A 27,455-nucleotide genomic window follows, 5' to 3' on the forward strand; every position below is an offset into this window, starting at 1 on the left:
CTCTTAATCACTTAACTGGTAAAAAATACTCTACATATGTACAATTCATATATAAGGAATGCAAACAATGCATGTAAGTGTTAATAAATGTTATACATAGCTTGAGTAATTTTTAATTCAATCTTTATTAATCATCTCAAATTTTATTTTCATCTATGTCTATGTATTTTACATAAATTTCTTTTTGTAATTTATCATAAAAAACATTATTATATAAAACTCGAGATAAATTGTAACCTTCACGGCTGATTATAATTTAATTCACATATATATATCTAATATCTTTGTGACTTTAATGAAAATTGCAAAATTAAAATCATGACAATCATTGAAAAATTTTGCAATACATACTATATCTAATAATTTATCTATCTTTTAAAAGTATATGTTTTTATTATCTAAAATTGGTTTGGAATATTTTATTTTTTTAATACTATAATCTTCAGTTTAGAGATAATACTAAAATTTTCGCAGGTAATTAGAGTCTAATAAAATAGAAAAATTACTTCTATTTAATAACATCATAAATAAGAACGTCATATAGACACAAACTACATTTGTCTATAATATTAAGTTCTACGATTTTTAATTATAGATGATCCAAAAATTCTTTTACTTTCTCTCAAGATCAATTTTTGTGTCATACAGTATCATAAGATGTTAGATGAAGATTGTATCTTATATGTATTTTAATATGGAAAGTATTAAATTATTGATACCAATTTTGAATTGTATATGATTTTATTAATAACATTAACACACAAACATAATATTGCGTTTAACAAATGTATTCATATTGCAATTTTTTACTACACATTGTAATATGTAACAAGAATTTATTCCAGTAATGAAAACAGAGATTAACAAAAAAGTTAATTATAATATAAATATTTTTTAAATCTAAGCCACCTTTATTAATATATCTAAATTAATTATTAATTATTTAAATTAAATAGTAATTGAAATTTCGGAGATACTTATTTACATACAATTTTAATCATTTTTAAAATAATAAAAATAAAAGGAAATTATGTTTTTCCAAAATTAAATGGATTTTTTTATAAATTTTACCAAGATTTAGAATAAAATTATATTTAATTCTACTAAAACCGTTAATTATAATTCCATTGGAAATTGTTATTGAATTTTAAGCATTGTACACAATTTTTATCTAGTGTGATTTCTCCTTAAAATGTTAGGGTTTTCCATCGTTCGGTTGCCTAGGTAGCCACAGCGACGAAATATGTTTAGCGTAAACAAATTGGTTTTGTGAGAAATTGAATTATTTTCTAGAAATTATTCGCATGTGACACTTCTCATTAACGCACATAGGCAATATGACATCTTTAGATTTAAGACAACAAAAACTCGAACAACAGGTATGCATATAATAGTTATAAATATTTTTTCATACCATAATTTTAAATGATTTAATTTTTATTTAAATTATAAAATTAAAATTAAAAATTAAATTCAGTAATTACTTACATGAGTTACAATGTATAAATTATTTTAAATTTTATATGTATTAATGATATTAAAATTACTTTTTGAATTCATGTTATTAATATTTCTCACTGATAAATTATTATTAAGAATTATTCTATTAATTTTATAAAGTATTTATTATTATAATAATTACATAATCAATCACAGAGACAATTAATTGCGCAAAAGATGAAACAAAAACGACAAAGTGGTGCTGGTGGTATGGTACAGGCATCTAATATATCAAGCACACAGCTTACAAGTCATTCTACAAAATGGATGAATCCAAATAAAGAGCTACGTGGTAAGTTTAAAAAATTAGGAAATCCAGTTTTATTAAAATATAAATGTTTATGTAAAAATTATTTTCATTTTAGGATATGATGGGCCATTACAGTTTAATATATCACAAACAAATCAAGATTTAAACACATTTGTAGAAAATAAGGATATGGAAGCAAGAATCAATGGTATATAATAAGTAAATGGTTAATTTAATTTAATTAGAATTATAAAAGGTACAATATTGTTGGTTTATTGTCATAGAAGAAAGTACAGAGGGTAGCTTTTATCAAACTATGGAAGCTACTGATTGTGCAGATGAAGAATCATCACCTATAGACATACATTCACCCTCAGAATCATTACCATGTTCTTCACCTCTCAGAGTAACTCCATCGGATGGTGCTGGTACATTTATTAGTAGAGAAAATAATTCTTCGGTAAGATTTCCTTTTTATTTACTGTGTATCAATGCTAAATTATTAAAATGATTAATGATTTGAAAACTAAAATATATCTCATCTATTTAGAGTCCAGAATTAGAAGGAAATGTGGAAGGGAACATAGAACATTTTGTTTTACAACCAGCAAATAAAAAAATGCATTATAAATGTAGAATAACACGTGATAGGAAGGGTATGGATCGTGGTCTTTATCCAACATATTTTTTACATTTAGAACGTGATTATGGAAAAAAGGTATGTGATTTTTTAAAGGGATTATACAAAAAACAAAATGAGGATAATATTATATTTTTATTTACAGATTTTCTTATTGGCTGGGCGTAAAAGGAAAAAAAGTACAACAAGTAATTATTTAATTTCTACTGATCCCACAGATCTTTCAAGAGCAGGAGAGTCTTATATTGGAAAATTAAGATCGAATCTTCTGGGAACACAATTTACTGTATATGATAATGGATATTCATTAATGAAGGACGATAAACGAGATGATCGTTTTAACCCGAGACAAGAGTTAGCTGCAGTGATATACGATACTAACGTTTTAGGATTCAAAGGCCCACGTAAAATGACCGTTATTATTCCGGGGATGACCTCAGATCAGAAAAGAGTTGAAATTTATCCACGTGATGAATCAGAAACGTTACTTGGTATGTATAAAGTTATTTTAGTGTAGATATTATTGAAACATTATCTTTATCTTTATTCCTCCTGCTTCTTTAGAACGATGGAAAACAAAAAATATGGACAATTTAATAGAATTACATAATAAGACTCCTGTATGGAATGATGATACACAATCGTATGTACTTAATTTCCATGGACGTGTGACCCAAGCTTCTGTTAAAAATTTTCAAGTGGTACATGATAGTGATGGTCTGTATTTTATTCATTTTGCTTAAGACGTTATTTTAGTCTGAAGGATTTAAAAAATCAATTTTTGTATTTCTATATATTAAAATGAAATTTGTAAATGTTCTTTTTATGCATTTAATATACAAATTTTTAATTAATGTAGGATTGGAATGAGTACGGTCTTGAAGGAGTGTTTGGACTTAGAATAAAGGTATCCGCGCGCAAGAGGATCGAATGGATGTGTATGACAGAGGCAAGTGCGATAGATTAGTGGAAATTTATGAGTGCGTCGTGTGTTTGAAGTACCTGGCCCACCGAGGTTGCGGGGAAAGGGGCATGATTGGGAAGGAAAACCTGAGTATGAAAAAGGATAGAATGAATGGTTTAAATAAGAGTGCAAGGGCGTGGGCGAGTCAGTCTAAGACAGTTTCAATCAAAGAAAGTGTGCCAAAGATAGTGTGTCAAAATCTAAGAGTGAGTGTGCAAGGACGGTTTTTAAAGACAGTCTATCAGTTATAGTCAATCAGTTACAGTTTTGAAAGTCAGTTTATAAGAGTCTGTTTTAAGAAAGATCAGAAGGGCGTATCCATAGCGAATTTCTTGTTTCATAGCTAGCCGCCGTCATTCTATTTATAAGCTTATTTTATTCTATTAAGAAGCCAACAATACTATCTTAAGTCAATTCCACTCAAACACGATCCCACATTAATATAAAATTAAAAATTAGCGGTGTAATCGTGTCAGAGACTATTCGTTTATTCGATTTGTTGTTTTACACATGTGGAAAATAAATATCTGACAAACATTGAAAAATTAATACTAAAACAAGAACCTATACTTTAAAGGACTTCTGATACTTTCTTTTATCAAATGTTAGCCTATGTTAATCAAAAAACATTTGAATCATTTAATTTGTTTAATAAAAGTTTAATTTTTACCATTCAATTTATTCAGAGATTTCAGAGTTTAGCTGATAATCTATAATAAATCTAATCTGATAAATTATAATTAGTTAAAACATGTAAAAATTAAAATGTTTAATAACTATATTTTTTATATACCAAAGATTGAATCAAAAATAATCTTTTAGACTAAAATATCCTCTTGAATTTAAATTTAAATTTTGAAAATTATTTTCTAACTTTGTTTTAGTTGATTATGTTGTTATGCAATTTGGCCGTGTGGCAGAAGATGTTTTCACAATGGATTATAGGTTTCCATTGTGCACACTTCAAGCATTCGCTATCGCTTTAAGCAGCTTTGATAGTAAGTTAGCCTGTGAATAATATAATTCATAATTGAATGTAAAAATGATCTGTGGATGGTAAACAATGTTGTTTGAAAGAATCTGCAATGGACAATCAATAGATTGCAATGTTGTTTTTTACGAACATATCCATGATAATAACTATTTAATTGAAATCTCTTGATATAAGGATAATCAGTATAAATTGTGTGTTCACTTTTCTTATATATGGAAAATGTTTTTAAATGCTAAACATATATCTTGTAATTGTATTGCGCTCAGGCATTAAAATAGTAGCTATAATTGTATCATCATTAATCCTAATTCATTGTACTATAGTGTGCAGTTTGATTTGTACTACACATGCAAGATTCTACTAGTAAATAATATTTATGAATGACAAATAATTTGTGGGAAAGAGATAATCTGACTGCATATGACTGCAAAGAATTATACTTCAAAATTTGTTATTTATATTTCATTGAAGATTTACTCATTTATTTAGTATTAGAAATACTTCAAACTGTGTTTATTTAATTAAATTTCAGATACCTACACAATTCACATTTTGGTATTATCATAAATATACTTTTACGTAAACAATATCTTACATGCTCAAAGATAACACATTAAATGTACAGTAATAATATTGATACACTGCACAATTTACTGCCTAAACAGATGATAATGAATCTTCGTATCACAAGAGTATGCAGTATATATTAAATTGTTTTTATGCTATAGAGTTTTGCTTGAAGAATTCAAGCTCATTTTATTATTCACAATAATGAAAAAAAAATCACACAGACTTATGTAAATTTGATGTGATTTTGAAAAGTAAGATAAAGAATATTGCCTGTATTGTTTCTTAAAATTGATTTATTTGCAAATAGAGTGTTATATAATTTATTACTTTTATGTAGAAATGTTTTATCTTATAAAATAATATCACAAATGATAAATATAATTTTTGTTTATACAAAATAATATTATGCACAGCCTTTATTGCATAATTTTATTATGAGGGAAATCTTTTGACATCTAAGTGCACTGATCAAAAATATTGATAAAATGGACTAATCACGATCTCTGTATATATTGTATTAATTACTGTCTAAAAATATCATTTAAAATACATACCACATATTTGTATTTGGTATGTAATTTATTATTCAATATGTTCATTTTATCATTAACATAAAATTCTTCACGTTTATAAAAATACCAAAGATATGTTGATACTCATATACAAAGTAGAATGAATTTATTGAAACACTTATGAAAATATTTTAATATTGTACTATTATATAATATCATTTGCATATTAAAGAATTGTAAACATAAATTGAAAATATTCATTTTATTAAAAATATTTATTTGATTAAATCTTTGTCTATGAAATCAAGATCTATGAGTATCAAAACAATGTATGATAATTTCTTAAATAAATTTTTATAAAATGCACAATTGATCGTTATGATCATGCACTATTTTCGTTAAACACAAAAGATAAACTTTATTATTATTTTAAAATTGATATAGTCATTTATTAGTATGTTTTATTCAACTTTAAATTGGTATATATGATATTAAATGTTTATATATAAAGTAAAATAAGATAAAACAACAAAAAGTGAAATAAAAAGAAAACATTAAATTGCAAAACATTGTAACATGTCACAGAAATGTTAAAAGAAATTTGTAACTTTATAAATTTTATACTTTTTAAATTTTGTTTGTAAAAAATATATATTTTATATATTTTATCAAAAAAAAAAAAAAAAAAAAAAAAAATTTGTCAAAATAGAAAAAGAAAGACCATTTTAGATACCATATAATTAATCAGTATTAATATTATTTAGAATGCCAATTGGACATTTTATAAGTGTAATATTTCATACTCAATTTATTTTTTACTTTGATAATGTAAGTATCAAAACATATTTAAAGTATAGTGATACCATTTTAACTGTGTACATGGTATGCGCGCGCGTATGTATTATAAAATGAAATATGTAATTAGCTTATCACATTTAATGTTGTAAATCAAAGTGTTCAATGAGTATTATATTTTCACTAATCAGCTACAAATAAATACTGATTGTAACTTTTTATGAATTGTTGTCAGACCCATAACTTAACTAAATCTGAAAGAAATAAAAACAAATTTAGGTAAAATAATTTTATATAAAATTAATTCTTTAAAAAACAGTACAAAATTATGATTTCTGGTCCAGAAGAAATGAAAAACAGTCAAGATTTATCACTATAACATTTATTATTATAGATTTTAATAGAAAAAGATCACATGAAATTTTTACATCAATACTGAATAATAAGATTAGTGAGCAGATATTATTTCTCTTATTTTGAATGTATAAAAAGAGTTCTTTTGTATCGAAATACAATAAAGGCACTTAAGGTCTAACATTTAAAAATATAAATAAAGAATATAACATGACTATCACTTTTATGTTTATTTACAATGTGAAAACAACTTTTCAAATTTTTTCTATAAATATTCATTTAATCAAAAAAAGAAATGGTAGGGAAATACTATTCAAAAATCTTATTCTTGTTGTTCATCTTTATACTAAATATATTGTTATTTTTATTATTGTTTTATTCTTATCAGTGTTTCCCTTTATGCTTTTGTTGTCATTTATTAAAAATATTATCTAAATTTAAATCATATAAAACTAGACCTTTTGATGTTTTCTCTTTTTTTAGATACCTTCATTTATCAGTATACAGAGTTGCCAAATTAATTGCCTAAAATTATCGGCATTTAAAGAATTAACATCTTAAAAATATGATCAAATATATTCTGTATTATATGTCATAAAGTAACTATAAATCCATGCTTGTACCAATACAAATTCAAATATAACGTAACAAGCGCAACGATTCATCATAAAATATGTAGCACTAAAATTCAATGATAAATGGTTAAATTGCAACTATACATATAAAACTGGTGATAATTCTAAAAACCACAGTGATTAATGAGCACTTTATTACTCCTCTTGCTGTTATTGCTCCGAGCGAAGAATTACAGAAGGGAAATGATGAACAGGACTTCAAATATAAGAATATTAATTAATACAAATCGTTCGTAAATTTGGTTGAAAAAAGCAGGAAATATTATTTCATATAAATGTTCTTGTGTATATTTAGAACATTTCTGAAATATCTATATTTAAAGCCTTCTTTAAAATCAAATTCTTTGAAAATAACAGAAATTATTTATTTTGAAAGCTTCAAGACTTCTTCATATCATAGTAGCTCTTTGCAGACAATCTAATTATAACCATTACTTCTTTACCAATTTATTTTTATGGTATCTTGATATTTGATATATTTATCATAGCATATTATTTTATTACTAATTAAAATAATAGTATAACCTGAATTTAATATAGATATATATAAATATAATTTTTAACTGACAAAACACTTTTTTTAATCATTCGTATGTTGTAGGTTTTAATTCCTTGGTATAATGCAATAAATGATGTTTCAGGGCAGAAATGAAATGTACAAAGTATACAATAAACAAATATTTATTGTATACATTGTTTAGTAAGCTCCAAAATGAAAATAAAAATAATATTAAAAGATACTTATGATGCTTAAAACTACAATACAATCTTATTTTTGAAGATTTTTGGTTCGATAACAAAAAATTATTGTCTTTAATTAAGAATAATTATTTTTTTCAAGAAAGAGCTTACTATATTTGTTATCAAATATAAATGAAATATTTTATTATAGATGTTGTAATCTTTCCTTTTTAATTATATTTTCTAATTTCAAATTAATTATACTCTTTACTATTTAATAGAAGATTATTGTAGAATATATCACAAGATATTTCTACAGCATGAAATATTTTATATACAGTTTTAATACGTATGATTAAAATATTTAATTGTCAGTATACAAAGCATATTTTTCGACTTTATTTTAATGTTTAAACAGAATTGTTAAAAATTTTCAGTTTTTAGTAATTAAATCGACAATAACCTTTTTTGTAATATGCAAACAATTTTGTAACTAATTTTTAGTAATTCACACAATTCAAAATATAAAAATTTATAAAATCATAAAAATATTTCACTAATTTTCGTATATTTAAAATTATTCAATTTCAGCTATTTTCAGCAATTTCATATAGAAGCTGATATAAAAGTCATAGCTAAAAATATAATAATTGCAAATCAGCAAGAACTTATGTTCAAATTTAAAATATACAAATATATTGTGTAGAACTAATAATGCACCATAAATTGCTGTATAACTAATTTAATTTAGCACATAAGCCACCTATGTTGAAAATAGTACATCATTTCATTTGATATTATAGTTTTATATATTGTTATAAAAATTGATAAAAATGTATGTAAATCTTATTAAAAATTTAGATTTTATACTTTTCCAAATGTACCTATAACTATGTGTAATAATATTTTTATTTGTTCTATGTTTGGTTTTACTAGTAATTCCCTTTTATGAAAATTAATGCTTTAAATTATTATCATCTTTCTTTGCTTAAATACATTTTTTTGCGAATTTATTCTCTTCTATAATTTATTATTTTTATGGAATGTGAATTCTTTTCCGTAATACTTATATAAAAAAAATTTACTAAATATTTCTTTATCCTTAAATACTTTTTATATCAGTCCACTTTTACTTAAAAGTTTGATATAACTTTCCTTACAATAAATTTTATACAAATGTTAGCCCTGAAAATTTATCTTATAGTTACATACAGCATATTATTGGTATATTATTAATTCTCTAAATGGAATACATGCATCATGCATATATTCTTTTGTTGATCTACAATTCATTTTATATTCAACAACATTTTTGTAAAAAATTATTTTTATATATCTACACATATAAGGGGGTTCATTTCATGCTGCAAATGTAGCAATTCATTTCCATTATATCATTGCATTTTCGCAATAGACTAAAACCATCAATTCAAACTGAAGTATAAGCATTTTATAAATAATTATTGGAAAGATAAAAGTTTGGAGGGGTAATTTTTGGTTTAGAAGATTGCAGCATTTTAAATAAAATAGTTTAAATGAAATTAGGTTAATCAATAAGTAAAAATTTTCAAAGGCTATCGCGAAACATTGTAATTTAAATGTCTTTTAATGAATTTTTTAATACAAAAATTAACCATCAAATTGTTCATGCCAAAAAATATCTTATTTTTAAATTTACTGTTTTCATTATAAACATAAACATATCTGAAAAGGTTGCAAATATGATATAAATTTACTTTTTTATATTTTCCTTGAAAATCTAATAATACTGAATTTTATCATGTTCAAAAAGATTCTCCCTCCAAGACCATAACTTAAAACACTTTTTTATACAAATTACAATATGAATACAGAGTAAATTATGAATATTATTTAAAAACGCATACTATGATTATCAATACGCCCTATAATTTTACATATATCCTCGTTTTATATCACCTTGGATATTTTTTGTTGGCCTGACAAACCTGGGTGCTGGTATGCGTGATGGTGGTCTAGGTATAGCGCTCATAAGATTTGAAGGTCTATTTCCAGTGTTCCAATTCGTTGGTGGTCGTAATCTTGTCTTGTTTTCAACTTTCATAACTGGTTTATTAAAAACCTATATAATTACGTAACATTTGATAAATGATTTAAAAATTAATTTTTAAATAAAATTTATATATGTAAAATGAAAAATAAACTTACTTTAACTTTTTTCACCATGTCTACTTCATTCTGTTGCTTCAATACAGTTTCCATAGAATGACCTTAAAGAAAACAATGTTTATATAATAAAACATAAAAAGAACTACTGTTCAAAAGTTTAGAATTATTATATATTTGGTTATATTATACTTTATATTATACTTTGCTTATATTATACTAACTTACCATCAGTGTTTATTGACTGACTAGATCTCGTGGGACTTAATATTGGAGAACTTGTTTTAACATTAAAATCCATACTCAATGGTGAATCACTATCGCGATTATCAACACCATTCTTTAATATAGGGGAAGGTAAATCTTTTTTTATATCAATCCAAGTATTTTCTACAACTCGCCTATCCAATCGAGATGTTGTATCTTGTTTCAAACCTAATTGAGGTACAATATAATTATATAATATAGTATGTCTTTTATATTAAAATAGTAATATTTTATTAATAGAACATGTAACTCACTTTCTTCCTGCATTCGTACTATCTGATGAAGTTGTTCAATATTCATTGGCTGGGTTGTATATGAATTATGGCTACTGTCTGAACATGTACTGAGTCTATCATCTAAATCAGGTGCACTATGAGCACTTTGAGTACTTTCAATACTTTCTGTAGATCCTCCAGCACCCAACATTTGTAATTCTCCCACACCTGTATTCAATTCTAAGAGTCGTTGTTCAGAGCCACTTTTCATCTTTCCTAAAGAGTATAATTTATTTGCTAAACTTTTTTCAACGTCTCTAACAATGTTTGGCTGTGAACCTTTCATATATCCAACTTTAGATGTATTCGTACATCCTGACATGTTAACAGTTTTCAATGAATTGGATATAAGATTTGGATTAGATTTTTGAAGGAACTGTGGTAATTTTGAAAGCATCCGTGGAATATGTTGCTTTCGTTTTTGTAATTTCGAAAACGGCTTTACGAACATAGCATCTACATTGTCAAACGATTCAGCGTTTTCCATATCACTTTTTCCACTGTGATTACCACCTTTCTTCGTAAATGTATAGTATTTCTTATCTTGTGAATTTTTAATACAAGACTCAGCTTCCTCTGTTATTTCAGCATGAGATTTAATTTTGCTAAGTGATGACTCCTTTTTATATGTATTGTATTTATTTTCTACAGGAATATCATTTTTATCATTCTGACACAAAGCTTCATCAATTTCTTTCTTAGGTTTTGCATTTTGACATACTTTATCTACATGATTAAATGTGCAATCCAGTCTGTGATCTCCACTTTTGTATATTTCTGCTAATAATTCTTTCCTCAATAAAGTCGGCGTTTTAAAGTTCGAATTTAAAATTGTATTATATACTCGAGGTGGCTCTAAATGTTTATTAGTCATTCTGTATGTAGAATTTAATGTATCCATATTTTTAGGCGTTGACTGATTACAAAGAGGAATTGGTAACTTAAACACAGAATTCAAAGCATCATCATGAATAAGCGAAAAGGAAGAATTTGCGAGAGGCATGGAAGAGTCAACCATAATTTTCGTTATATTGTGAATTACAGGTTTTTGCAATTTGTCTGATTCATCTTTGTTATGTTGCATGTCACTTTTATCAGTTGAAGCTACACCATTACTTGCTTTTTCAGTATCTATAGTACAATATGTAGTATCTAAAACAAGCAAGTTTTTTTCTTTCTGAGAAATTGATGGATATGTAGTATTTAAGTTACATAATTCTTTCATTTCATTATTTTCAGATTGTAATAATTTTATATTATTATCATTTTTATTTACATATGTGGAAGACAAATTAGTTGTACTAGATTTATCTTTATCAGAATTTGACAATGTAACTGTTTCAGAAGTTATATCAACATTATAGGTTTCATTCATTTCATTTTTAATCTCATCAGATTTATGTGTAGGTATGTTATTCGTTGTAATCAGGCAGTAGCTTTTGTTATTGTCTGATTCATTACTTTTTAAAAATGTCTCATTGATATTTAAGTCTCCAACATCCTCATATTTGTCTATTCCTTGGTTACATAACTGAATCACATTTAAAGCTTTCTCATCTTTATCACATTCTGTATTATGTAATAAATCATCTCTAGGCAATGAGGTAATAGATGAATAAAAAATAGAGGGTTGTGAAACATTCATCAGAGGATCATTAAGTCCAGGTTCCATTAAATTAATAAATGAATCAATTCCCTTTGACTGAGACATATTTAAGAATACTTCCATGCTTTCTTGACCTGACATTATGGCCTCATCAGCAAAGAAAGTAACATTTGAGTTAGATGCCATTTTTAACATAGAGGGCACAGTTTCTTCTTTATTGGCAATAGATATGTCTGAATATTTATTTAACTGTATATGAAAAAATATATTTAAAGTAATATTTTATATATAATATATGTCATAAATACAAATAAACTTACATCTTCCTCTATATTTGAAAAATTTGAAGTTCTCCATGTATTTGACACAGGTGAAGATAAAGATTCCAAAATAGATTCAAAACTAGTTCTACTAGACCGTTTCTTAGATCTTGTAAATGTTCTTGTATCAATAGATTTTCTATTAGCTGAATGAAATGTATAAATATGTAAATTTCACATACAAAATTATATGGAAGTAAGTAATAATTGATATTTTTAATACCTGAAAAAGTCAGCTCCGGTTCAGTTTTTAACCAGGTGTACAAATCATGAACTGTAGATTCCGTTTTATATTTTGTTGGTACATACAACCTAATGACAAAAATAATATTAACTATAAACTACATAACATTAAATAATTCATGATCATTAACTAATATTTAATAAAAAATTGTTTAAGAAATTTATTTATACCATATAAATATATAAAGTTTAGAAATGATATCTAACAAATGTCACTTACAATATATATTTTTTATAATACAAACAAAACATATATATAAAATAAAACATCAAATTTTATATTAAATTTTTCTATGCTACTCAATTTTTATAATAACAAGAGAAAAATGATCAAATTTGAAAGACATTTTTAAAATATCTAATGAAATACTGTAGTATAAACAAAAAAAATTGTTAAATAACTTAATTTAAAAAGAAATAAAAAATTATTTGGAAATAAATTGATAATTAAAAGAACAAGTTATTATAAATACTTAATATAATTAAGAATTATATTAATATTACCAGCCATCACTGTCATCGAAGTCAAAAGTAGACACGTCAATAATTTCAGCTTCATCAATGAAGCTCCTATCGGGTATATATTGCTTCCTCACAATTTCCGCATCCACTTTCTTTCCTGACATGTTTTGTTCAGATTACAAAATTAAAAGTTTCGATGAACACATATTTTACCGTTAAATTATTTTTTCCCGTTTAGCTGGGTGACGTGGTAGATATATAAAAATAGTGTCGCGTTTGGCTAAGTCATTTACAAAATTCTGGAAGATTCAGTACCGTTTACAGTTCAAAAGAATATATGTTAAAATTAATTGAACCCTTTATAAACATAACCACAGATATGACAATAGGAACTTTTTATGATATTTTCAACTTGTTTTTAGAAAGATCAAAGCAGACCACGGTATAAAAGAATGTTCATAGAAGGTTCGTTTTGTTACGTTTTGTTTAACATCCTTTAACTTTCCTTTTATAGATATCACTTCCCTTAGTGCAGTTTAGTATCACTTTTATAGTGTGATTTTTCTAAGTTTCATTTACACACTTGACCAATGGAATTTTAATAAATCTGGGGAATTATGAATAGCCTTCAATACTTATTTCAAACTACACCTTTAGAAAATAAATTACAAATTTTAATTTTCAGTTTTTATCATTTTAGTTTTAAAATTAAAATTATGTTTAACTATGTTCTTTGTATTAAATGAATACATGAATTGAATTTAAATATTTAAATAGAGTTTAATAATTGACATTGATAAATACTTTTTCATATTCCAAAAAATTTATAATTTACTTTTAGATTATTCAATAATTGATATAGTTAATAACAAACTAAATTAATTAATAGTTGAATTTATGATACTCTATTAATAAAATTAACATAAAAATAATATATAAATATAGGTCGTTTCAACTTTTATTAAAAAAATATAACAAAAACACAAATATGAAGGGACAGTAACAAATGCAATTGCTTTACTCATTTTTACATATATAACGTTTTCTTCACATTTTAAAATAAAAATAAACATGACAGTTAGAAAACAATAATATTATGTTATAATAACGTAAAATTCGTTGAGTAATTACTGTTTGTAATAGACGATTCATATATGTATAATATTATCAATGGTTGAGAAATGGTCGATATACATTACACTTGTATTAAAGTTATACCGACATAACCAATAACTTTTTGTATAGTTTATTATTGCTATATTTATTTGTGTTATCATGTGAACTTGAGTAAGAAGTAAATGCTTTATACATAAGATAAAAACGTAAGTTATATTAAGTAATTAAATTTAAAATATAATTACTTTTCAACGAGTTGCATTTTTTATCTGTTTTTAAGTTCATATACATATTAAAATTTGTAATTATCTATTTTATTTTTAGTGGAAAAATTAAAAAAATTACGTATCAATATTGTCGAAAAACAACATAATAAACGTAAAAGAAATAAAATAACTTAGTTTAATTTAAATAAATCTTCATTAAAAATTTATTCACAATAGAATTTATTAGTTTAATAATGAATATTAATACAGATAACAGTGAACCTGCTAACAAAAGAATTAAATCTAATGAAATAGAAAATGATTCATTCAGTGTTTTAGAAGAGAAGATTAACATACATAAATATCCTGAATGTCAAGAAAATGCAGATTTAACAGATAACGAAGATGAAAACATATCACCATTAAATAAAGATGATGATGATGATAGTTTATTTTCATTTCCTCCAGACAATGATGTTACAGACATGTTGGAAGGAGTAAAATATCATGGATCATTTCCTACAATCACAGATCGATATTTTACTGCCTATTATAAATTAAGTGTACAAAGTCTTACAGATGATATTTGTATTTTAATGCATAGCAATCGGATTTGTATGCTTACACTTGCTCCAAGTCATACAGTTCTTCAAGCTGATAAACATATAATAAAAGTAGATTTCAAAGTTAGCAACAAGCTAGATAGAGTTCTGAATAAAGTTTCTGGTAAAAGTAAACATGGGGCTCAACCTTTACAAATGAATTCTAATATTTGTATAATTACTTGTTCAGATGAAAAAACATACATTATAAAATGTTGTATAATTGGAAAATTGATAGAAGTAAATGAAACATTAATACAAAATCCTAAACTTTTATTGGAACCTCCACATAAAGGAGGTTACTTAGCTATAGTACTTCCAAATATAAAACTTTTGGACAAAATGAAAGAATCTATGTTAACACAGGAACAGTATGAGTTAAAAATGTTAGAACGACAGAATACTAAAAATCATTTGGGAATATCAAAAATAGGTACAACAAATATTTTGTTAAAAGATGATTTAAAAATAATAAATAATAAGACTCAATTGAACTGTAATGAAGAGGAAATCATATTACCTAATGTTAGTTGATTTGATATAATTAAAAAAATAGTAATTGTCTATTATATATCTTCATCTAAATTTTCAATAAAAACCAGTATATAAATATAAAAAAATTTATTTATACTTCCTTTTGTAATGCAATATTTAGGAACAAAAACTTAGTTTTCTATTTGCTATCTATAATGTTGTTATCTTTGGTACAACCCTTAATTTGTAAATTTAAGATATATTATATAAAAATTACTTATTTCAATAAATCATATCATTTATAATTTTAAAGACTATATAGTGTAAATTATAACTAAACGTTAAATTTGTCTTATGGCACCCAACATATAGTTAGAACTAATTTTTTTCTTGTCAGTTCCATCATGTTCTTTGTTTAATACATATACTTTACTTCTACAATTACAGTGTGTATATTTAATGATTATCTGTAACAGCAGAGTAATTACTGTTGTTTCTATGTGGTGAAAATAAGTTTTTTTTTTCAATTTTCTTGTACACTGTCATCTCTTTTGCATGCTGACTCTTTCATGAGATTTCCTAAAATGATTCCTATGAAAAGAATCATTCCTATCTTATGATTGGATAGAAATTTCTTAGCACAGTCTGTAGAATTGTTTATATTCAAACCGTAAATCTAAAAAAAATATTTACATTAAATATTACTCTGTTTGACTTTTAAAACTGTCAAGTGCATTATAATAGTATATAATAATATCAAATAATATAATTATAATATAAATAAATACACTGTAAATGAGTTTCTTTACTTAATATGTTCTGTATTTTGTTAGATTGTTAATAGGTAAACATTGACTTTTTCCAACAAAGAGTTTTCCAACAAAGATTAAAGTTTTCAGTGTCACTACTGTTTTGTGATAAGTAGAGTGAGTGAGTGATTCAAGTTTTACACAACCAATTGAAAAAAATAAAAATGAGTTTATTCAATTATCAAAATCATAAAAAAAAAATAAAAAACTAATAATTGTAGTTAGAACACAATTAAACATAATTTAAATGAAATTATATTTGAACCTATATTTATTGAAAACACTACAATTAATGAAAAATATATTATATACCTGATTAGTAAGATGAGTACCAACTAATCCTACTGCTGTATAATATGGCCAAGTCTGTGTAGTTAATATACCTGATGCAATTAACCCTGTTATCATAATTGCACTAAATCCAGATAAATAAGTTTTCGTCTTATCTCCAAACTTTATAGCTGTTGATTTAATGCCTATTATAACATCATCCACTTTGTCCTATAATACAAAAATAAAGAGTAAACAAAATACAAATAATAAATATTAGCATTTTAATAGATAGACAATAAAGTATTAATACTTCATATTAAATATATTCTGTATATTAAATATATAACACAAATTTATGTAAAACAAATACTAACATATTCCTAACATCATCCATTGGATTTGAATGAAATTATTTATGTAAAAAATAGAAAAGTTATCTTTAGTATATTTAGACAGTTTTCTAAAAATACATTCAGTCAATGCATTGAAGTATTAAAAGAAAATTTAAATGTACCTGATGTGCATATATAGTATCATATAAAAGTGTCCAACAGATACAAGCAGCATAAAGTGGTAAGCATACATGCCAATTACACGATCCTTGCACAGCAGACCAGCCCAAAAGAGTACCCCAGTTAAAAGTCATTCCAAGGATTAATTGGGGCCAATATGTTATTCTTTTCATAACAGGATATAATATCACCAAAACTGTAACAAAAAATTTAGTAATTTAATTGACAATATTTTTTTATTTACTTTAACATTTCCAAACTTTAGTTTATAATTTTTATAGAAAGAAAATTAAACTTTGTATATGTGAGAAAATATATGTTTATCATTATTATTAATGAAATAATTTGTCTAATTGTGTTTTTATTTTCATAACTAATAATAAAAATAAACCTTTGAAATGAAAAAAACATCATTTTAGAACATCAATTAATACATAAAGTTAAGAAATACTGTTCCATATATTGTATAAATACTATTTTATAAAGTGTTTAAAAACATACTTATTGAGCTTGCACCCAATATAATACTGTAAAGATTTAGTTGTAACAATATTAACAATCCCAAAATTAATTGGCATTGAAGGAAAATCAATGCCCCTAAGGGTGAAATTTCCCTAGTAACCAATGGTCTATCTTTGGTTCTGGCTACCTAAAATTAAAATGTTCTTACAATATCTTATTGTTAAATATTTTTTAAGTTTATATTACCATTGAATCAATATCTTGATCCCATATATCATTTATGATACATCCTGCTCCACGCATGATGAATGCACCCATTGCAAAAAGAGTTAAAAGTTTGAGATCTGGGAGTGCACCTGGTGCTGCTGCCATTGCTATGCTCCAACCACAAGGCCAAAATAATAACCAAGACCCTACATATAAAAATTATTAACAATTACATACATACATTACATTCATTTTGTATTATAATAAAATAGTGAACTATTTCATTTCTTTTTGCTAAATTGTAATTTTATAATTCTAACAACTATAAAAGTTATTGAATGATAGTCAATGAATTTTTATATATTAGAATATTATTTCAGTTATTTATATGTTTTTTAATATATGTTTATAATAATGTAATAATAATAATAATAATAACTGTAAATGATTTATATCTTACCTATTGGTTTATCCATTCTTATAAGCTTTAAGTATGGTTGTATTTTAGCTGGAGAATTATTTACTAATTTTGTAGCAAATGTGGTTTTTTGTTTTGACTGAATATTTGTTGTTTTATACAATTTTGTTGTTTCATTTCCGGTTTTTGATAAAAGTTCAATTGCTTTTAATGTTTCTTGTGTTAACGGTTTATCATTTTCATAATTACATTTGCTATACATGCAGGACATAGTATGGACTGCATTGCAAGAATACAAATAATTAACAATAGGTTTTCTTTGATTGAACTGTAGATAAAATCTCAAATATTTGCTTTGTCCGAATAATTCTTGACAATACCGCATCATTATTATCATTTACTTTTTTATTAATTATAAATAATAATCATAAATCCTTCATATAACCTTAATTCCTTTTAATTTTATTCATATTATAACAAATATTAATTACTAGAAGTAGTAATTGTATCCATACACTGAGCATTAACGTTGTTATTCATATCTAAGTCACTATAATAACAAACCTATATGTTTTTGCATTACATAACGAATTCCATAAATTACACTATCAAATTAGTTGTCATACTTTGCAGTAGAATTATATGCATGCAATCAATATATAATTTCTTGACATGCGCAGTTGCTAACTATATTTCAGTAGTTACGAAAATGTTGGATAAGAAATATAAAACATTAATAATATAAAAGATATTTGTACTGTTTTAATTTAAAACTATCAAAACACTTAAAATTTTATTTAATAAGATCTTGTTTGATTCTTAATTTAAGTAAGTATATAATATAATCATTATATTTAAGTAAATAATATATGAATATTTTAAAAAATACACGTGGTATGTATAAAAAAATAATTGAAAATTCTTATTTTACATAGAAATAATATTAAGAGGTTAAACAAAAATTCTTATAAAAAATTATCCTGTACTTCATATCTAGTCGAACAAAAAAATTATTGACTTATTAATTAAGTTTTATACTATTATATAAATTATAATATCTATTAAGCTTAACTAAAATATTCGTCTAATATAATTTATTTTTGAAAAGCCCGCCATAATATTATCAATTTAAGTAATGTTCAAGGTCGAGAAATGATTACGTGTTGTTAAGTGTTGCGTATATTTTATGTTTAAGGTGTTTTTAAATACACTGCAACTTTTTACAATGTCTGCAGTTCAAAAATTCGAAGTTTTATTTATTTTGGGCGGTCCAGGTGCGGGTAAAGGTACTTTATGCAGGTACATTAATCAAGAATATGGTTATGCACATTTATCTGCTGGGGACCTATTAAGAGAGGAACGCAAGAAGCCAAATTCAAAGTACGCAGAACTTATTGAAGATTATATTAGAAATGGAAAAATTGTGCCTGTTGCAATTACCTGCAACCTTCTGGACCTTGCAATGCAAACGTCTGATAGTTCCCATAAAAGATTTTTGATTGATGGTTTTCCACGAAACCAGGACAACATTGATGGTTGGGTTGAGGTATAAAGATAGTAACAAATATAGTAGTATTATTTACTGAAGAAGATCTTTCAATGATTCAAAGATGATACTTTTTCAAAGATTTCATTATTTTCTTTGTACCTTTATCACAGAATACTTTCTCTATTTTCATCTCTCCTCCTTACATTTTCTCATATTCCTTTTATCTAATTTTGTAGGGTTCTTCTTTGTTGCATAATCCATAATTTCTTTTATCTTCTTTCACTGAGCATCTATTATAGTTTTGTGTATTCCTGTGTATAGTTTTTGGCAATAATTTTTGATTCTTATTCTTGTCTTTTTTGCACAGGTATTCTGCTTTTACTCAATTCTTATTAATTTGTAACTTCCATTGCATTTTACCAACTCAATTTTGGGTTTTCTTTCCTACTTTGGTATTTGCTTGTCTCTCTTTATTAATGCTTGTTCTCCTCCTACTATCAGATCCTAATTGTGATCCTTTCCTCAGAATCTTCTCTAAGTTTAATATGAAAATCGTAAATAATACTAGACTTATTAGGCATCTCTGCTTCACACTGCCTTTAGTCTAGAAAGAATTTGTCAATTTTTCTGTACCTCTTATTCTGTTATGTATCTCCTAGAAAATTTTCTCACATATCTCCACCTAGCTACTTCTAATTTCTCTGATTGCCATAACCTTCCAGAGTTTTTCTCTTAATATCTTAGCACTTTCAAATCAATGAAAAATACATACTACTTACTAAAAATCTTTGTTATCTTTTACTTTACAGTATGCTATAAAACATATACATTATCACTATGCTTGTAATATTACTAGTGTATTACTAATGTATTACTAATTTGTAAATAATCAAACATTATACACATATAAAATAAAATTGTGTGATAATTATCTTCTTTTATGAAAATATATATTTTTGAAAGTACATTATAATCTATCTTTTTGTTTATAGGCTATGGATAATAAGTGTGAAATAAAAGGAGTATTATTTTGTGAATGTAGTAAAGAACTATGTACTCAACGATGTTTGAATCGTGGTGCAGCAGGAAGTGGAAGGTCTGATGACAATGAAAAAGCTTTAAACAAAAGACATGAAACTTATATCAAAGATACCATACCTATAATTGAACATTTTGAAAAGCAAGGGTTGGTGTACAAAGTAAATAGTATGCAATCACCAGAAAAAGTATTTGCAGATTGTAAAGAAGTTTTATCTAAAATAGGTTGGTGATAAATTAGTGGCAAATGTTAATAATTTTAGTGAGATAAAATTATATCCTATTTGCATTTAACATTATTTAATTGTAGAAAATATATATCTTCTATACCCTCCCCCTCCACACAGATACACGTATATATGTGTATATAGATATATTTTATAAGAAATGTTTATTCATACTGGTAGTTTGTGGAATTTGTAGAATATTAGATTATTTTTATGCCAATATTTTTTTTGTTCTTAGCATAGGTAATATAATGTTTATCATGTACTTATGTTTTAGAATTACAGTGATAAATATTTCTTACAAGAATTTACAAATGTTTCATTACAGTATTTATTTACATTCATATGGAAAGATATTTGATATTCTTTGGTACCATGTTATATGTATACTTATGAAATATTTTTCATATTTTTGTTTAGAAAAATTAATAATATAAAACAGCAGAATATATTGTTAGTTTAAAAAATATGTACATTGTTTCTATTAAATAAAATATATGTAAAATATATTTTTAGTACAATAGCAACTTATTTGTTATTTTTTCCCATATAAATCTCTTCTTTTAATAACAATGGTATTTTAATTAAAAATGTTACTCCTATATTATCATGTATGTATAAAAAAGGTATTTTGAAGTCTTTGGATAATTCCATACCTTAAGTTATTTAGATAATAGATTCACAGTATTCCTTATAAATATAATATTTGTTTGTTTAATATATTTCTCATTTTTAAAATAAGACTGGTACATAATTAAACATATTGAATTATTTTTTACAAATTTATTTAATCTTTTAGTTTTATTTATTTGAATTTCAATTATTAATTTTTTGGTATTGTATTTTAAGTTTATTTAAATAATATATAAAAAAATAACTTATTTCAAGTACATAATATAAATAATTTTTATTTGTTTAAAATAAATTTGACGATTTAAATATTGAATCCCCGTAGGTAGACAACCAAACGTACAAGTATAATTTTACAGTGCTACAGGCGATAATGATTTCTCATCTTTATTTTTAGTAAAAGACATCAACTTTTACCTAACCAATTTTATTAATTTATATTCTTTAATATTTCATATTTTTGAGTGTTCAGTTCTTTTTACTTTTATAAAGATCAGAATTAAAATATTCAAAACGTAACTTTTAATATTATAATAATTATAAATTGGTAAATATTTATGTCTTGAAAATTACATTAAGAATGCAATGTAAGTTTATTTCCAAATATTAATTATCGATGGAGAATAAAAATTTTCTTCTTACACTAAAATTTATATATATATATTTAGTATTAATTGTCGTATGTTATTCTATTATTATATATCGATAATTAAATAAAATATTAAGCAATTCAAAATTTTAAATAGAAAATTGAGCGATTAACGAAGAATTTATTAAAAAAAGACAAAAAAGACAAATTTATATTTTCCAAAATAATTATTTAAATTATACGTACATATAACAGATTTTTATATGTATAAGCCGCATATAAATATAGCAGTAGAAATCTAATTCTTTCATTTATCGATGTTTATTTTCAAAACAGTATAAGTGACTAAGTTTAATCATTAAATGATTCAAGTAATTGTGACAGCTAATCGAAAGAAGCGCATTACTATTGAAAATGTAAACAATATTAATTCATAGTGACGTATCCATTCTGAGGTCATGTATTAGCCCATGAATCATTGAACTTTCAAGATATTGGATGTTGTGTAGTACAGTGTACACAGACCGTCTTGTAATTCACGTTTCTACTGAAAAGAGGACGATTTCTCATCCTAAAATAAATCGAAAATGAAGAATTAAACATCGAATGATATACCTCTATTAAAAGATTTAAAAACCAAAATTATTCCTGATATTTTTCTTGTTAAGTTTCCATAAAAGACATTTTATTAAGTGTATTTTATCAATAACTTGATTATTATTTTTGTTAATTAAATAGAGATTGATGTAATGTATATACATCTTTGTGAGATAAAGAAAGGAACATTTAAGAAGAAAATAAAAAGTTAAATTTAAAAAGTTTTCGATACTGAAGTTACTATTAATAAAATAGTATATTATTACAACGATATTATGTACAGAATGTTTCACTTAATTTTATCATTTAACATTTTCATTAATATAATTCTATTGAAACTTTAATTCGTGAAAACTTGTCAAAAGAAAAAGAATGTTTCTTAAATATTTTCATGTAATATAATATAAATTCTTTTTTTGAATGAAACGAATAGGATTTAAAAAAAAATTAAGTTTATAAAAATTATTAAGAAAGAAAAGAATAGGAGCAGATAAAAATTATATAGTGAAATGTGTTGAGTTGGAATTTGAATCGATTGCACGTGTGCTGAATTTCGAAATATTTTTCATGTAAAAGATCGACATCTTTAAATTCTCTTTTTACTTCAAAATTCATCTGCTTTTCGTTTTAACCATAAAGTTTATCAGCGTAGTTTCTTAAACTTATAAAATAATTTACTTGAATATGAAATTTAATTGATTGGACTGTTAAGGAGATATTAAACTTCTCAACGAATATTCGGTTTAATTAACTTTTGTTAATTCATGTTTCTATAACAAAAATTGACTTTTATAGTTAAGGTACATTAAACTACACCTTGCTTTACTAAATATTGATTATAAATATATGTATGACATTCATATAATATTTTTTACTGTATGCATACATGTATAAAATTTATATAAAAACATTGAAATTCTTGAAGTTTATTCGGCTCTTACATGGACAAAGTTATTTATAAACTGGGAGACAAAAGGCAAAGTGGAAGTTGGAATTCTGCATTGAAAGAGCATTGACTTCTTTCGTTGCCCGATTACAAACTGATCCCCGCTCCGGTGTTAACGTGCCTTCACTGACGAAAGATCGACCCGTTTTCAACTTTCTCATCGAGGTAGCCGAAATGTGTATCGTTAATGAGCGAGCCATCATGACCGCCATGAGAAACTCTGATGTGTGAAAATAATCCTGTGGTCGAGCATTCAGTTGAACATAGTCTCCTACGACGCTTTCTTAAATGTTTCCTGTCATCAGTTCAAACAACAAAGTATTAGATTTAACGACTTTTCTTTTTATCACAAATTATACTTTCCTTCTTACACCTTTTTTTTTTAGGTTAAGTTAGCAGACATATAGTTATTAACTATGGACAAAGAAAGTATTTATAGGTTTATATATTACTATTTATTTTGGTATTTAATGTATTTTATGTACAATTTAAATGTAACAGAAAGTACTACATTTTATGTTATTTAGTAATGTTTTTATGTCTGCATATGTGTAGTATTATAGAAATGAGATTATATTAATTTTTTAATCTTTATTCAAATCTTTATTCAGGACACAAATTATTTCACTTTATTTACTAATCATTTTATTATATTTCTTTTTTTGTTCGTTAGTGAATATTATTAATATCATATAAATAAATTATTTCGAATTTTATTAATTAATTTTATTTCATAAATCATTTATCTTTGCCATTTTATTTAATTTTTCATCGATTAATATCATTAACACGTTGTATTAATTTATTAACTAACATTAACATATAATTAAAATAATTTGAATATTGTCAATATGGTATTAAGTATCATAATTAAATAAATATCATGAAACTAAGTATGAATTTTTATATCGTTCTATGTGGATAATAATTTTTTAAAATTTTCCATAATTCTTTATGGAATTATCAATCTTTATTCAGTATCTATCTAGTAAGTTAAGTAGCAGAGTTTTGCGATTAATACTCGCAACTTGATTTCCTTGTATCGATTATCTTTGAGCAAACCATATTTCTATTCGTTAATTTTTATCGGTCACGCTTTCTAGGCTCTCTTTACCTTCCTTTCGTTAACTCCCATTTTTCCATTACGTATTTAAATATTTTTAGGTTACAATAGCAAATTTGCATTTTCGTTTCATCATTGTATAATATGGAAAAGGTTGAGTAAAAAAAATTATTTATTCCAATATTTCTTTTTTGTTTTAATATATGCTATATTTCTAAGATATATCTATAAATTTTACATTAAACTTCTTTACAATAATAAAATCTATGTATAGCTAATTGTACGTACATACATAAATTATGGCTAGAATATTTAGGAATAGTGGTTTCTGATATAGTATTCTATATCAGGAATATTATAAAACTTATTATTTCGTTGAGATTTTATATAGTTATCATATAAAAAATTCTCTTAATATTATCATGGGTTTCTCTTGAATTGAAAACTGCCCAAACTAAGCTTTAGCGTTTATATTTATTTCTATGTTCCGCTCCTTTCGTCTTCTTTTTATAATAATTAACAATTTTTGTGACAACGACGAATTGAAAATTCTCGTTAATACCTTAGACTATGTTTGCAGTGTATTTGTACAAATTTAGATTTTTGTTTGTCTCTATTTAACGTCGTATCGACATTGGGATCATTAGGGATAGGTTCGTATTAGGTACATGTATTTATAATAGTTTTAAGTACATGTTTGTTTCTTTTAAATTTGTTTTCTATCGTACGATTAAATTTGCCTAAAGTTATCTAAATATACCTTGAAGCTACCCAAACCGATGTTTCATTCAAATTGTAAGTACTTCCCGCGCATCAGTGAATGGAAGTGGTGGGGGGAACCAATCTACCTGTTGATATAGCAGAAGTCGAAACAGTACATAAGTTTTTGAAAGTGAAAATAAAATGTATGTTTAATTATTTCAAATATCTTAGATAAGGAAGGTTCTAAAATGTAATGTCTATTTTTTAATTAAGTCTTGCACAGTTATAATATTTAAAGATATCAATATACAGTTTTGAACATTGATGGTAATAATTTACAAGATATTTAATGTTCCAATTTTCATTAATTTAATAAACGAAAATACGTAGATGTTTTAGTTTGCTCGTTAATGCATTGGCAAATTTATATTAAAAATACATTAACACGGTATTTACATATAAATATTAAAATAGATCTAAATCAAATCATTTATCCTTTATTAATTCTCAGTTTTATTTCTAAGGGAGTTCTCGAGTTAAAGGCAATCCATCTAATATATAATAATTGGTACTTTCAAAATCTCATAACTGATAAATTTTTACACAAACGAAAAATTTTGGAATTTGATAAAGGCAACCTTGAAGAACAGACGGGAATTCTCTGGTCAACAAATCATTATCTATCATGTACAATTATCCCGTTTGTTTTATCTTGTGAAAACGATTATTACACACGTAATCAGTATGATTCGTGCAAAAGTAATTAATCGAATCTATAACCAGAGATTGGTAGATTCTGAATGATGATTCGAGAGTTTTTGTGTGCATAATGACAAATTAAAGAAAATTTGGGTGGCTTGTCGACTTCGTTCATCTAATTTTCTCGAGTTTCTTAAAGTCACAAACTTTCTGCAGTATAAAGCTGGTATTACCTTTGAAGATATCAATATAAAAAATCTCTTAAATTGTATGTGGAATTCAGAGAAATTTAAAACGAAATGTAAAGAATTTTCAAGACACAAGTTTAGATTATACTGTTTTATTTATTCATTACTTCTCTTTCTTACATTGTAAAGCTTTGTAAAGATTATTTTGTGAAGAAAGTTTTAAAGCAGCCCATGTTACGATTAAAGTCCTATTTAAAGCAAAGAAAATTCTAAAGAATAATATCGAGAAATATCAAATAATATTACCAATATCTATTTCTCTTTTAATTACAAGTTATAAAATTCTATTTTTCTCCATACATCTCGTAAGATTCCTGAAATCACCCACTTTCATTTCCATAAAGCGAAAATTTCCACGTGTAAAATTTTTCAAACTTGCTTTAAATTTTATATAATATATACCAGAACTTTTGGAGTAGACTTTTAATCGTTATGCGTTATTTAAATAAGATTATGATTACCATTGATACTAAGAAACTACATCGATTACGTTAGATTCTTATTTAACTGCGTTTTCTCCACGGTCAAGTTAAATTTCAGGACACTGTCCCCAGTGACTCATTCGAGAAAAGAAGGGGATTCACCTTACCACTCCCACTCTAGTTCCCTAGATACTGCGCGCGTCAATTCTACCGCGTTTCCGCTTCAGCGCGATACGTTACTCGTTCCCGCCATTTTCCAATTAAATCACTAGCACATTGACTTCCTTTTTTTCTTCAATAGAAACGATACTTGTGCACGTAATTTCGGTCAATGAACTTGCCGCGTATTTTTCTCGATATTTTCCTCTAATTGTATACAGCAATTACGCGTTAAACACGTGCTCGTTCCACACGCTTACGTAACGCCATGTTTTTCTTTTCTTAATTGTCTTCGACTTTTAACTTTTCCTCCACTAGTAGTATGAAACTCCAGAAGTTTAACTATGATATTCT

General features: G+C 25.1%; 5 protein-coding genes across 6 annotated transcripts; 3 read left to right on the forward strand and 2 right to left on the reverse strand.

The window, feature by feature from the left end:
- The first annotated feature begins 1,277 nt into the window (after nucleotides 1-1,277).
- Nucleotides 1,278-4,372, forward strand: ktub (Tub domain-containing protein ktub). Its single transcript, XM_017910624.1, has 8 exons — nucleotides 1,278-1,379; nucleotides 1,657-1,792; nucleotides 1,866-1,958; nucleotides 2,035-2,210; nucleotides 2,301-2,468; nucleotides 2,536-2,881; nucleotides 2,955-3,107; nucleotides 4,239-4,372. The coding sequence occupies exons 1-8, from the start codon at nucleotides 1,338-1,340 to the stop codon at nucleotides 4,370-4,372; spliced, it is 1,248 nt and encodes a 415-aa protein (XP_017766113.1). The 5' UTR covers nucleotides 1,278-1,337.
- A 5,409-nt stretch (nucleotides 4,373-9,781) lies between these two features.
- Nucleotides 9,782-13,377, reverse strand: LOC108555094 (uncharacterized). Its single transcript, XM_017910607.1, has 7 exons — nucleotides 13,256-13,377; nucleotides 12,732-12,820; nucleotides 12,509-12,654; nucleotides 10,562-12,437; nucleotides 10,269-10,475; nucleotides 10,083-10,144; nucleotides 9,782-9,996 (listed from the first exon to the last, which is right to left on the reverse strand). The coding sequence occupies exons 1-7, from the start codon at nucleotides 13,375-13,377 to the stop codon at nucleotides 9,808-9,810; spliced, it is 2,691 nt and encodes an 896-aa protein (XP_017766096.1). The 3' UTR covers nucleotides 9,782-9,807.
- Nucleotides 13,378-14,789: 1,412 nt separating this feature from the next.
- LOC108555089 (protein Simiate) lies at nucleotides 14,790-15,671 on the forward strand. The gene has a single exon (XM_017910602.1). The coding sequence runs from the start codon at nucleotides 14,790-14,792 to the stop codon at nucleotides 15,669-15,671; it is 882 nt and encodes a 293-aa protein (XP_017766091.1).
- A 302-nt stretch (nucleotides 15,672-15,973) lies between these two features.
- Coq2 (ubiquinone biosynthesis protein COQ2, mitochondrial) lies at nucleotides 15,974-18,689 on the reverse strand. Its single transcript, XM_017910603.1, has 6 exons — nucleotides 18,335-18,689; nucleotides 17,914-18,080; nucleotides 17,707-17,854; nucleotides 17,208-17,401; nucleotides 16,733-16,921; nucleotides 15,974-16,287 (listed from the first exon to the last, which is right to left on the reverse strand). The coding sequence occupies exons 1-6, from the start codon at nucleotides 18,687-18,689 to the stop codon at nucleotides 16,135-16,137; spliced, it is 1,206 nt and encodes a 401-aa protein (XP_017766092.1). The 3' UTR covers nucleotides 15,974-16,134.
- A 362-nt stretch (nucleotides 18,690-19,051) lies between these two features.
- Dak1 (cytidine/uridine monophosphate kinase Dak1) lies at nucleotides 19,052-21,156 on the forward strand. Of its 2 annotated transcripts, XM_017910621.1 has the most exons (3): nucleotides 19,052-19,120; nucleotides 19,488-19,838; nucleotides 20,774-21,156. In XM_017910621.1, exons 2-3 carry the CDS (start codon nucleotides 19,518-19,520, stop codon nucleotides 21,050-21,052), a joined length of 600 nt encoding a protein of 199 aa, XP_017766110.1. In that variant the 5' UTR covers nucleotides 19,052-19,120; nucleotides 19,488-19,517; the 3' UTR covers nucleotides 21,053-21,156. The 2 variants fall into 2 exon arrangements, with proteins under 2 accessions (XP_017766110.1, XP_017766109.1); XM_017910620.1 differs by lacking the exon at nucleotides 19,052-19,120 and having other exon boundaries at nucleotides 19,437-19,838.
- The last annotated feature ends 6,299 nt before the right edge of the window (nucleotides 21,157-27,455 follow it).

Source organism: Eufriesea mexicana, unplaced genomic scaffold, assembly GCF_001483705.2.
Source record: "Eufriesea mexicana isolate 0111107269 unplaced genomic scaffold, ASM148370v2 scaffold76, whole genome shotgun sequence".
Taxonomy (NCBI): Eukaryota; Metazoa; Arthropoda; class Insecta; order Hymenoptera; family Apidae; genus Eufriesea; species Eufriesea mexicana.